The 14,087-nt window shown below is 36.5% G+C and overlaps 1 protein-coding gene across 7 annotated transcripts in view; it reads right to left on the bottom strand.

The window, feature by feature from the left end:
• The window catches only part of VPS13B (vacuolar protein sorting 13 homolog B), an 870,718-nt gene that overhangs the window by 298,532 nt on the left and 558,099 nt on the right, over positions 1-14,087 (bottom strand). For all 7 annotated transcript variants that reach the window (XM_037999868.2, XM_073018246.1, XM_037999863.2 and 4 more), the window contains exon 33: positions 5,761-5,904. In XM_037999868.2, coding sequence (XP_037855796.2) covers positions 5,761-5,904 — 144 coding nt within the window. The remainder of the gene's footprint in view (positions 1-5,760; positions 5,905-14,087) is intronic.

The raw sequence follows: 14,087 nt of genomic DNA, 5'->3' as shown, positions 1-14,087 counted from the left end.
CAGAAGACATCTGTTATTATGCCACCACACACTTAAAGACCCTTTCCTTCTTCTTTACCTTCAAGTTCCTATTTCTAATTATTTCTGACAATCCTTAGTTTGGTCAAGAATGTCTTGAATTTTTCACTTTCTACTAAAAGACAAGAATTTCTATTCCTAAAATGAAGCACAACTACAAAACAGATTATTTCTAAGTTAAAACAGTAATAATACCACCCCAAACAACCTCCACCATCACTTCATATGGCATAAGCTCAATGACAGTTCATAGCAAAAAAGCCCAATGCATTATTTTCTGTTTTATAAAAAAATTTTTTAATATCCAAGTAGATTATATTAGCCAGACAACATTTTTCTATACTATTATACTTTTTAATGTAGTAAATAATAATACTTAATATTTTAGAATGATAGAATAAAGATACTGGTCAATTTACTAACTTATATTAATAGAAGAACACATTATTTTATTGATACCTAGATTTTCTCTAACATTGTTTACATCGACCTCAAATCAGAATCTTCTCTCATCTGGCTCTTTTATGCCAAGTGTGCCGTAGGTCTAGAGAACTAACAGTCCCAGAACTGAGAAGGCAGAAAAAGAACTTTAGGAAAAATGGCTCTCGGGGGGAAAGCAGAGGTGATGCTATCTGATACGTTTTACAGTGCGAAAAATTAAATTGCGAGGAATTATGGTAGAGCCACTGATAGGAATGGAGTGTGGGTTAGCGACAGGGAAGACACAGAGATTTTTAAAAAAATGAGTAAATAGAAATTGTGTCAATGAGTAACTTCAATAAAAACAAAAAAGTATAATGACAGGAAATATTATCACACTACATTAATTTACTAAGCAATGAACAATATTTATATCATCTTTATAATGAAAACAATTAAGATTGACAAAAAAGAATATGATATAAGAATACTGGGAAGATGGAAGTGTAGAAAGGAAGTGCAAAAGAGAGAGAATCCTTATTTACAACAAATAGCAAGTGAATACGGTAACAGTGAATCAAGAGATGATAGTCCATTCAGGTTATTTAGAAATATGGAGATAAATACTTGAAGAAACAGCTTATAAAGAGTGGCTGACTATCAGGCAGGATGAGGTGGGGGTATCAGGGATTGTGCTACTTTGATGTATTTCATTAGCAAATTTTGGTTGTTAAAATTCATTTACTAATTTGATAAAAATAAAGCCATATTATAATAAATAAACTAATGGCCTTTTTGAGACTAAGACTATCTTGTAAGAAGGTGAAGAACCTTCTGAAGGGTAAACCAATTGTGTCAACCACAGTCCTGTTAAACTTACTGGTTTAGAAATCAAGGCTGAGTAGTGGAGCTTTGTTTTGGGAGTGAACTTACAATTGTAAATTTGGCTTTGGCTGTTAAGGTATCCAAAAGGTGGACTCTCACCTCATGTAAAAGGCAGAGAACTAACATGTAAGAATCCCAAATAACGTGCCTGTTGTACTAGTTCTCTAGATACAGATGTCATGGAGACATGAAATATAGAATGGGATGGTGAACTATTGCAGCGAGCTAGATAAGGAAGGACATGTACTTTGTAATATGGAATGCATTTTGTTTTTGAATATTAAATTCCTGTTTCTTTTATGTAATTTCTCAGCCTGTCATAACACAGGTATCCTTAATCCGAAATTTCAAAATCCAAAATGCTCCAAAATCTGAAATTTTTTGAGTATTAACATGACACGACCCTCAAAGAAAATGCTCACTGAAGCATTTCGAATTTTGTGTTTTCAGATAAGGGACTCAACCTGTATGTACAGAGAAACAAGGTTCATTTAAAGGCAGAAACTAAATATTCTGGGAGCTAGAAATCATGGAAATTATAGTATTTGAAAGGGACAGTGAAAATCTAATAATACAAATACAGGTCCATTGGTCTAGTGGTCTCACCCCATCTAAAACACATTTTTCAGAGCAACAATATTGGAAAATTTTTGTTTAATGTGGGACAGAATTTTCCTAATCCATCATCCAGTCATTTTGGCTGTGAACTGGTAAATTTCATTATGTGTTAGCTGTCATTTTAATTAAAATTAATATTAAATATTGGTTCTGGCAAGAATCCTCAGATTACCCTATGGTTTTCACTTCTAGTTCCAAAGATATGTTCATTTTTTCCCCTTTGTTTATTGAATAGATGTTTTCTCCACTAATACATAATCCCACTATCATATTATACTTTTTTTTTTGAGACAGGGTCTCACTTTGTTACCTGGTTGGAGTGCAACGATGTCATCTCGGCTCACTGCAGCCTCCACCTCCCAGGTTCAAGTGGTCCTCCTGCCTCAGCCCCCAAGTCGCAGAGACTAAAGGCATGTGCCACCATGTCTGCCTAATTTGTGTGTGTGTTTTTTTTTTTTTTTTTTTTTTTGCTGTTGTTGTAGAGATGCAGTTTTGCCATGTTGTCCAGGTTGGTCTTGAACTCCTATGCTCAAACGATCTGCTTGCACCTTGGCCTCCCAAGTGATATTATTCTTGATTATTCTTGAATAATGTTTAATCTTCCTTTTATTTTTTTTTGAGACAAGGTCTCTTGCTCTGTCACCCATGCTGGAGTGGAGTGGCACCACCACAGCTCTCTTCACCTTCGACCTCTGGGGCTCAAGTGATCCTCCCACCTCAACCTCCCGAGTAGCTGGGACTACAGGCACACACTACCACAAGCAACTAATTTTTAATATTTTTTTTTGTAGAGATGGGGGTCTCACGATGCTGCCCAGGCTGATTGTGAACTCCTGGGCTCAAGCAATCCACCCACCTCAGCCTCCCAGTGTTGGGCTTACAGGTGTGAGCCACTATGCTCCCAGCCAAAATTAATCTTTCAAATAAATATTGCAAAAGGTTGTCTGAAAACGTTAACACCTTCAAAAAACATACTATATTAGGCCAGGTGTGGTGGCTCATGCCTGTAATCCCAGCAGTTTGGGAAGCCAAGGCAGATGGATCCCTTGAGGCCAGGAGTTCAAGACCAGCCTGGGCAATATGGTGAAACCCCATCTTTACTAAACAAAAAAAAAAAAAAAAGAAAAGAAAAGAAAAGAAAAAAAAAAACATGTATAACATCAAATATACATAATTTCTTCTTATAGAAGTATATTGTATCAATATAGTATCAGATGGTGGATTTAGAACAGATTTGACATTTACTGGTCTACAATTCACAGGGTGCCTTCTAGAAAACCTGATAAATGGGATTCTCATTATTAATCCATAATTCCTATGAAATAGTATTTGTTTATAATGTCAGGATTATATTATACATACTAACATATGTATCTTCCTCCATTTTCCCAATAAGTTAGCCAGGTTTAATTTTCCTATTTTTCTTTTCAAAAAGAATTTTTAAAAAAATTCTTGGCTGCGCACAGTAGCTCACGCCTGTAATCTCAGCACTTTGGGAGGCCAAGGGGGCCAGATCACCTGAGGTCGGGAGTTCAAGACAAACCTGGCCAACATTGTGAAATCACGTCTCTACTAAAAATACAAAAATTAGTTGGGTATGGTGACACGCGCCTGTAATCCCAGCTACTTGGAACTCTGAGGCAGGAGAATCGCTTGAACCCAGGAGGTGGAGGTTGCAGTGAGCCAAGATGGCACTCCAGCCTGGGCAACAGAGTGAGATTCCGTGTCAAAAAAAAAAAAAAAAAAAAAAAGGCCAGGCACGGTGGCTTATGCCTGTAATCCCAGTACTTTGGGAGACCGAGGAGGGTGGATCATGAGGTCACAAGTTGGAGACCAGGCTGGCCAACATGGTAAAACCCTGTCTCTACTAAAAATACAAAAAAATTAGCTGGGCATGGTAGCAGGCACGTACAATCCCAGTTACTTGGGAGGCTGAGGCAGGAGAATCGTTTGAACCTGGGAGGCGGAGGTTACAGTGAGCTGAGATGGTACCACCGCACTCCAGCCCAGGCAACAATGCAGGACTCTGTCTCAAAAAAAAAAAAAAAAAATTTGTGGTAGTGTGGTTATGAAACCACACTAAAGGCAGTCAACCAGCCCTTTCAAAATATACCCTTGACTTATTACAGGGTATTCTATGTAACTAAAATATCTTTATATTCATAGACTATCAAATATGAGTTCTGTTAATATGATTCAAAAATCGAATCATATTCTTCCAGTGCACTGTAGGTCCTTTCTAAAATACTGAACTTTTTACAGATATGTCCCACCAGGGTTGGGAAAAGGTCCAAACAGTCCTTTCTTATTATATAGCCTGTATTTTTAATTGTGATATATATACATAACATAAAATTTACCATTTTAACCATTTAAAAACATTCATGTCATCTGTACTTGTAACATGATCTCTAAGGAGAAACACACAGCCATAGATACCTTTTTAAAGCAGAAGAAAACAATGCCTATCCAGTTTATGGAACTGTCAGTAATGATTCAACATTCAGGGAGGGATAGTCAGTAACTCCCAGTATCCCTTTATTTACTGAAATTGATCCCCTTATGAGGCATTAAAAGTATATAAATAATAGTTAATAACCAATTTGCTAAGTTATACGAATTCCTAAAACAATCAGTGATCTGAGAGTTAGATTTCTTTGATAGGAGACATTCACAAAATTAGCACAAATAATATAGGAATGTAATTTACTTTTATCCAACTCAACGTGCTTCAGAGGCCTCATCGAAAATGCATGGGGAAGTATTTTTTAATTTGCTTATTTTGATGTCATATAATTACATTTTTATGGATTCCCTCATGTATATTTAAAAAGTTAATATTGTGGAGAATATGTAGTTCTAAAGTCCTTTTACAATAGATATTGAATAAATAGATATCATGGCTAGTAAAGGATGATTACATTAGAAAATCTCCATTTACAAAAGATAAAAGATTTATCATTTTAAAATAATTTTTTTTAAATGAAGAAGACTGAAAGAATAATGTCGCAGTTATAATACCCAATCTGTGGAGAATGGAAACAGTGCTGACTTGAAAGACCTAAATTCCTCTTCATTTCCTACCTTCTTACTAAACAGAACTTAAAGCCTTCTTTACAACTCATGACAAAAATAAAAGGAACATCTTTTTCATATATAAACAGTTTGTTCACCTGAGTATTTACAAAATATTTATTCTAAGTGCAGAATGTTAGAGCAATGTGGAAACAAAATGCGAAGAAAATATATCTTGAGAAGAATCTAACAAATAGCTTTCTTTGTTTCTTGCTGACACACTTTGTGGTTACAATACAGGCTTCCAACGAACACCGGATCAAAATTAAAATTCTAGGCAGGCATTCAACTTTTATGATTGTGTCCATTCATTTCCCACTGAGCATGGGAAACGAATGCTTTACAAGTTATTTATTGAAGATATTCCCATAGTACTCTTAGAAAGTTCACTTCCAAAAGAGGCCTTATTACTGTAATGTATCTGAGTAAATGAAAGCTATACCAGGATTCTCACATCATACTTTATAATTTCAGCAGGGCAATAAAATTATGTATATAACAGAGTTTCCTCTGAGGTCAGTCCACAGCAATTTTGCAAAGGTACATGATAAATAAGAGGAATAGAGACCAAACAAATTTCTAAAATAAAGAATAACAATCCAAAATGATTTATGACTATATTTTGAATAAAGTTAAATACAGAATAATTAAGCAGAAAGCAGTCAGCTTAATTACAGTTTTCCTGCAGTGAATGTAAAGTTGGAACAAGTGCAGTAAGCCTGATCAAAATCAGGTAACAGTTACCTCTGCAGCCTTGTTTGATGGTTCCAGTCCAGTCATATTTGCTACTATTAACTGATGTAAGAGTTGAACTTGAGCCACACTTAGGAAGAAGTCCAGGTTTGTGGTTATATTCACTTCTAAGGAATGGCCACACACTAAAATCTCCTGAAGCAAAAAAGGAAGAATACAGATAAAGAAACACGATAGCTTTCAGATGATAATTTATCATTCTTACTTATTTGACCTTCACTACTTTGGTGATGTTTCCTAGAACTCAAGTTCATACATTAAGGTGTAGAGCAAAAATGGTGAGCAGTCACTTGGACAGAATTTAATAGATAAATTTCATATTTATGAGGGCCTGCTGTGTGTTCGGCCTTGTGCTAGATATACACAACTAACAATAAGAAGTCTTCACCTTTTCATACCTATTTGACTTTTCCATACCTCAAACTATTATTATTGTTTTCAATATGTAGCAACAATGTAATTGTGTGGCATAATCTTGTTCATGAATTCAAACCAACAAATATTTACTAAGAATCCCCTAAGTACTAGGAACCACAGTAGAGTTCTAGGAATATCACAAAGAATAATGTTGGCCTTGAACAGCAACCTGCTCTTGAGGAGGTTATAATCTAGTTGGGCAGACAGATGTAAACAGACAATTGTAGGCAGGCAATTATAATTGCTAAGAGCCACAGTATGAATATTCTCCAAAGGACATACTCTAAATGATTTATAAGAAAACAGAGTGTTGAAGATAGCTAGACTAATTTATTTCACTTCTTTAAACTGCTAAAATCTTGGCAGCATTGGGTAGATGTCCATAACTTAATTGGTGCTGTTCTGCAAAACCGAGGCACTTGAACATTTATCACTGGAAAACTGTTCAGACAAGGAAAACAAAACAAAACAAAAAACCAATCCAGTAGCTTCACTTAATAAGGAGACTATGACTAGTCCAAATGCAAATGCGTCAGCTTAGAGCAGCTTTTAATAAAGCCATAAAGAACAGCATGTCTGAAACAATTATTCTTTTTTTTTTTGTTAAATAACATTTTCCTCCACAAGTTCTCTGTATTAATTCACTCTAGTTAGAATTCTTGTTCTATTCCTCAGGTATTGACAAAAAGGGAAAAAAGTATACCAATTCAGGATTTAGAAAAAATAGTCACCATAACATTACCCAAGAGCATAAAAATTTGTACTAAAAATATTTTGGCTCTATTGGTGGCATACATCCTGTGAAAACTTGCAAAAAATTGATCTTACACTAGGAGGTTAAATAGTATCAATGCAATTGGTAGAATCAGCAGCTAATAACATAAAAACAAGGATAATTTTCATTTTTATAGAACTTATAGCTTTTCAGATTCCTCTTATAATTATTTTTTCTATTGATCGGTTTGAACCTTATAACAATCTAGAGGGCAACAAGAGTTGCTATATATGAGGCAACTAAGGTATGCATGAGAAAACTGATGGAACAAAGAATTTAAATGAATGACTTAGGAGGATAACCTTTAGTATAAAGCTGAGTTTGGTCTAGAACTAGGTTTCCTGACTTTTAGCTTCCTGCCTCTTTTACCTGGGAATGAGGAAGTTTCTAGTAATGCCTTCAAATCATGCCTTTAAATGACTTTGAAGATGACTTAATTAAGATAGGATGATATTTCATCAACACTTGGATATATTCTTATCTTTGTTTCTGAATTCAATGACAAGTATTTGGGAATCCAAGTAAAGAATATTTTTGGAGGAAAAAAATCTTAATAATGTAAAAGGATTATGATATCCCATTTTTTGTGAGTCAAATACACACAGGAAATAGAAGCATTTCTTAAATGTGATTTCAATATGTGAGTCTTAATTCGTATTTTCATAGCAGCATTGGTATGAAAAAGGGCATGTCATAAGGAGTTTCATGTATTCTAAACCAACAGTGTTACTAAGCAGCTATAAGATGTTAGTAGATTTATTTAATCTTTATACCCCTTTTGTGGATATACAAGAAATTAGTATTATGTATCTAAATTTTCCAAACATTTTATAATAACTGACTTACAATTCTGTGAATGAGCAAAAAGTTTATATTGTGTTTAGCATAAAAAGTTCTATGAAGAATTGCTTTAGTTATAATAAGATTATTATTACATTTCTTTTTTTTCATTTAAAAAAAAAATTTTTTTTTTATCATACTTTAAGTTATAGGGTCCATGTGCACAACATGCAGGTTTGTTACATGTGTATACATGTGCCATGCTGGTGTGCTGCACCCATTAACTCGTCATTTACATTAGGTATATCTCCTCATGCTATCCCTCCCTACTCCCCCCACCCCATGACAGACCTTGGTGTGTGATGTTCCCCTTCCTGTGTCCAAGTGTTCTCACTGTTTAATTGCCACCTATGAGTGAGAACATGAGGTGTTTGGTTTTCTATCCTTGCGATTGATTGCTGAGAATGATGATTTCCAGCTTCTTCCATGTCCCTACAAAGGACATGAACTCATCCTTTTTTATGGCTGCATAGTATTTCATGGTGTATATGTGCCACATTTTCTTATTCCAGTCTGTCATTGATGGACATTTGGGTTGGTTCCAAGTCTTTGCTATTGTGAATAGTGCCGCAATAAATATATGTGTGCATGTGTCTTTATAGCAGCAGGATTTATAATCCTTTGGGTATATACCCAGTAATGGGATCGCTGGGTCAAATAGTATTTCTAGTTCTAGATCCTTGAGGAATCACCACACTGTCTTCCACAATGGTTGAACTAGTTTATAGTCCCACCAACAGTGTAAAAGTGTTCCTATTTCTCCACATCCTCTCCAGCACCCATTGTTTCCTGACTTTCTAATAATCGCCATTCTAACTGGCGTGAGATGGTATCTCACTGTGGTTTTGATTTGCATTTCTCTGATGACCAGTGATGATGAGCATTTTTTCATGTGTCTGTTGGCTGCATAAATGTCTTCTTTTGAGAAGCGTCTGTTCATATCCTTTGCCCACTTTTTGATGGGGTTGTTTGTTCTTTCTTTCTACAAAGAGCTAAATTTGTTTGAGCTCTTTGTAGGTTTTGGATATTAGCCCTTTGTCAGATGAGTCGATTGCAAAAATTTTCTCCCATTCTGTAGGTTGCCTGTTCACTCTGATGGTAGTTTCTTTTGCTGTGCAGAAGCTCTTTAGTTTAATTAGATCCCATTTGTCAATGTTGGCTTGTTGTGCCATTGCTTTTGGTGTTTTAGACATGAAGTCCTTGCCCATGCCTATGTCCTGAATGGTATTGCCTAGGTTTTCTTCTAGGGTTTTTATAGCTTTAGGTCTAACATTTAAGTCTCTAATCCATCTTGATTTAATTTTTGTATAAGGATTAAGGAAGGGATCCAGTTTCAGCTTTCTACATGTGGCTAGGCGGTTTTCCCAACACTATTTATTAAATAGGGAATCCTTTCTCCGTTTCTTGTTTTTGTCAGGTTTGTCAAAGATCAGATGGTTGTAGATGTGTAGTGTTATTTCTGAGGGCTCTGTCGTGTTCCATTGGTCTATCTCTCTGTTTTGGTACCAGTAGCATGCTGTTTTGGTTACTGTAGCCTTGTAGTATAGTTTGAAATCAGGTAGTGTGATGCCTCCAGCTTTGTTCTTTTTTCTTAGAATTCCCTTGGCAATGTGGGCTCTTTTTTGGTTCTGTATGAACTTTAAAGTAGTTTTTTTCCAATTCTGTGGAGTTGGTAGCTTAATGGGGATGGCATTGAATCTATAAATTACTTTGGGCAGTATGGACATTTTCATGCTGTTGATTCTTCCTACCCATGAGCATGGAAAGTCCTTTCATTTGTTTGTGTCCACTTTTGTTTCATTGACCAGTGGTTTGTACTTCTCTTTGAAGAGGTCCTTCACATCCCTTATAAGTTGGATTCCTAGGTATTTTATTCTCTTTGAAGCAATTGTGAATGTGAGTTTACTATGATTTGGCTCTCTGTTTGTCTGTTATTGGTGTATAAGAATGTTTGTGATTTTTGCACATTGATTTTGTATCCTCACAGTTTGCTGAAGTTGCTTATCAGCTTACGGAGATTTTGGGCTGAGATGATGGGGTTTTCTAAATATACAATCCTGTCTTCTGCAAACTGGGACAATTTGACTTCCTCTTTTCCTAATTGAATACCCTTTTTCTTTCTCCTGCCTGACTGCCCTGGCCAGAATTTCCAACACTATGTTGAATAGGTATGGTGAGAGAGGGAATCCCTGTCTTGTGCCAGTTTTCAAAGGGAACGCTTCCAGTTTTTGCCCATTAAATATGATACTGGCTGTAGGTTTGTCATAAATAGCTCTTATTATTTTGAGATACGTTCCATCAATACTGAATTTTTGACAGTTTTTAGCATGAAGCATTGTTGAATTTTGTCGAAGGCCTTTTCTGCATCTATTGAGATAATCATGTGGTTTTTGTCTTTGGTTTTGTTTATATGCTGGATTATGTTTATTGATTTGCATATGTTGGACCAGCCTTGCATCCCAGGGATGAAGCCAACTTGATCATGGTGGATAAGCTTTTTGATGTGCTGCTGGATTTGGTTTGCCAGTATTTGAGGATTTTCGCATCCAGGTTCATCAGGGATATTTATCTAATATTCTCTTTTTTTTGTTTTTTTTGTTTTTTTTTTTTGTTTTTCCCTTATGTTTTCTTTTTTTTTTTAAATTTATTTATTATTATTATACTTTAAGTTGTAGGGTACATGTGCACAACGTGCAGGTTTGTTACATATGTATACTTGTGCCATGTTGGTGTGCTGCACCCATCAACTCGTCATTTACATCAGGTATAACTCCCAATGCAATCCCTCCCCCCTCCCCCCTCCCCATGATAGGCCCCAGTGTGTGATGTTCCCCTTCCTGAGTCCAAGTGATCTCATTGTTCAGTTCCCACCTATGAGTGAGAACATGCGGTGTTTGGTTTTCTGTTCTTGTGATACTTTGCTAAGAATGATGGTTTCCAGCTGCATCCATGTCCCTACAAAGGACACAAACTCATCCTTTCTTATGGCTGCATAGTATTCCATGGTGTATATGTGCCACATTTTCTTAATCCAATTTGTCACTGATGGACATTTGGGTTGATTCCAAGTCTTTGCTATTGTGAATAGTGCTGCAATAAACATACGTGTGCATGTGTCTTTATAGCAGCATAATTTATAATCCTTTGGGTATATACCCAGTAATGGGATGGCTGGGTCATATGGTACATCTAGTTCTAGATCCTTGAGGAATCGCCATACTGTTTTCCATAATGGTTGAACTAGTTTCCAATCCCACCAACAGTGTAAAAGTGTTCCTATTTCTCCACATCCTCTCCAGCACCTGTTGTTTCCTGACTTTTGAATGATCGCCATTCTAACTGGTGTGAGATGGTATCTCATTGTGGTTTTGATTTGCATTTCTCTGATGGCCAGTGATGATGAGCATTTTTTCATGTGTCTGTTGGCTGTATGAATGTCTTCTTTTGAGAAATGTCTGTTCATATCCTTTGCCCACTTTTTGATGGGGTTGTTTGTTTTTTTCTTGTAAATTTGTTTGAGTTCTTTGTAGGTTCTGGATATTAGCCCTTTGTCAGATGAGTAGATTGCAAAAATTTTCTGGAGGCATCACGCTACCTGACTTCAAACTATACTACAAGGCTACAGTAACCAAAACAGCATGGTACTGGTACCAAAACAGAGATATAGACCAATGGAACAGAACAGAGGCCTCAGAAATAATACCACACATCTACAGCCATCTGATCTTTGACAAACCTGAGAGAAACAAGAAATGGGGAAAGGATTCCCTATTTAATAAATGGTGCTGGGAAAACTGGCTAGCCATAAGTAGAAAGCTGAAACTGGATCCTTTCCTTACTCCTTATACGAAAATTAATTCAAGATGGATTAGAGACTTAAATGTTAGACCTAATACCATAAAAATCCTAGAGGAAAACCTAGGTAGTACCATTCAGGACATAGGCATGGGCAAAGACTTCATGTCTAAAACACCAAAAGCAACGGCAGCAAAAGCCAAAATTGACAAATGGGATCTCATTAAACTAAAGAGCTTCTGCACAGCAAAAGAAACTACCATCAGAGTGAACAGGCAACCTACAGAATGGGAGAAAATTTTTGCAATCTACTCTTTTTTTTGTTATGTCTCTGCCAGGCTTTGGTATCAGGATGATGTTGGCCTTATAACATGAGTTAGGGTGGATTCCCTCTTTTCGTGTTGATTGGAACAGTTTCAGAAGGAATGGTACCAGCTCCTCCTCATACCTCTGGTGGAACTCGGCTGTGAATCCATCTGGTCCTGGACTTCTTTTGGTTAGTGGGCTATTAATTATTGCCTCAATTTCAGAGCCTATTGGTCTATTTAGGGATTCAACTTCTTCCTGGTTTAGTCTTGAGAGAATGCATGTGTCCAGAAATTTATCCATTTCTTCTAGACTTTCTAGTTTATTTGCACAGAGATGTTTGTAGTATTCTCTGACGGTAGGTTATATTTCTGTGGGGTCGATGGTGATATTCCCTTTATCATTTTTTATTGCGTCTATTTGATTCTTCTCTCTTTTCTTCTTTATTAATCTTGCTAGCGGTCTATCAATTTTGTTGATCTTTTCAAAAACCAGCTCCTAGATTCATTGATTTTTTGAAGGCTTTTTTTGTGTCTCTCCTTCAGTTCTGCTCTGATCTTAGTTTCTTGTCTTTTGCTAGCTTTCAGATTTGTTTGCTCTTGCTTCTCTAGTTCTATCAATTGTGATTTTAGGGTGTCAATTTTAGATCTTTCCTGCTTTCTCTTGTGGGCATTTATTGTTATAAATTTCCCTCTACACACTGCTTTGTATGTGTCCCAGAGATTCTGGTATGTTGTAGCTTTGTTCTCATTGGTTTCAAAGAACATCTTTATTTCTGCCTTCATTTCGTTATATACCCAGTAATCATTCAGGAGCAGGTTGTTCAGTTTCCATGTAGTTGAGCAGTTTTGATTGAGTTTCTTAATCCTGAGTTCCAGTTTGATTGCACTGTGGTCTGAGAGACAGTTTGTTATAATTTCTGTTCTTGTACATTTGCTGAGGAGTGCTTTACTTCCACGTATTCGGTGAATTTTGGAATAAGTGCGATGTGTGCTGAGAAGAATGTATATTCTGTTGATTTGGGGTGGAGAGTTCTGTAGATGTCTATTCAGTCCACTTGGTGCAGAGTTGAGTTCAATCCCTGGATATCCTTGTTAACTTTCTGTCTCGTTGATCTGTCTAATGTTGACAGTGGGATGTTAAAGTCTCCCATTTTTATTGTGTGGATGTCTAAATCTCTTTGTAAGTCTCTAAAGACTTGCCTTATGAATCTGGGTGCTTCTGTACTGGGTGCATATATATTTAGGATAGTTAGGTCTTCTTATTGAAATGATCCCTTTACCATTATGTAATGGCCTTCTTTGTCTCTTTTGATCTTTGATGGTTTAAAGTCTGTTTTACCAGAGGCTAGGATTGCAACCTCTGCCTTTATTTGTTTTCTATTTGCTTGGTAGGTCTTCCTCCATCCCTTTGTTTTGAGCCTTTGTGTGTCTCTGCACGTGAAATGGGTCTTCTGAATAAAGCACACTGATGGGTCTTGCTCCTTATTCAATTTGCCAGTCTGTGTCTTTTAATTGGAGCATTTAGCTCATGTACATTTAAGCTTAATATTGTTACATGTGAATCTGATCCTGTCATTATGATGTTAGCTGGTTATTTTGCATGTTAGTTGATGCAGTTTCTTCCTAGCATCGATGGACCTTATATTTTGGCATGGTTTTGCAGTGGCTGGTATCGGTTGTTCCTTCCAAGTTTAGTGCTTCCTTCAAGAGCTCTTGTAGGGCAGGCCAGGTGGTGGCAACATCTCTCAGATTTGCTTGTCTGTAAAGGATTTTATTTCTCCTTCACTTACGAAATTTAGTTTGACTGGATATGAAATTCTGGGTTGAAAATTCTTTTCTTTAAGAATATTGAATATCGGCCCCCACTCTCTTCTGGCTTGCAGAGTTCCTGCTGAGAGATCTGCTGTTAGTCCGATGGGCTTCCCTTTGTGGATAACCCGACCTTTCTCTCTGGCTGCCCTTAACATTTCTTCCTTCATTTCAACTTTAGTGAATCTGACAATTATGTGTCTGGGAGTTGCTCTTCTCGAGGAGTATCTTTGTGGCGTTCTCTGTATTTCCTGAATTTGAATGTTGGCCTTCCTTGCTAGGTTGAGGAAGTTCTCCTGGATAATATCCTGCAGAGTGTTTTCCAGCCAGGTTCCATTCTCCTGGTTACTTTCAGGTACACCAGTCATACGTAA

This window comes from Chlorocebus sabaeus, chromosome 8 (assembly GCF_047675955.1).
Source record: "Chlorocebus sabaeus isolate Y175 chromosome 8, mChlSab1.0.hap1, whole genome shotgun sequence".
Lineage (NCBI taxonomy): Eukaryota > Metazoa > Chordata > Mammalia > Primates > Cercopithecidae > Chlorocebus > Chlorocebus sabaeus.
The sequence above is the reverse complement of the archived record's forward strand: the minus strand, read 5'-3'. Positions and strand labels throughout refer to the sequence as shown.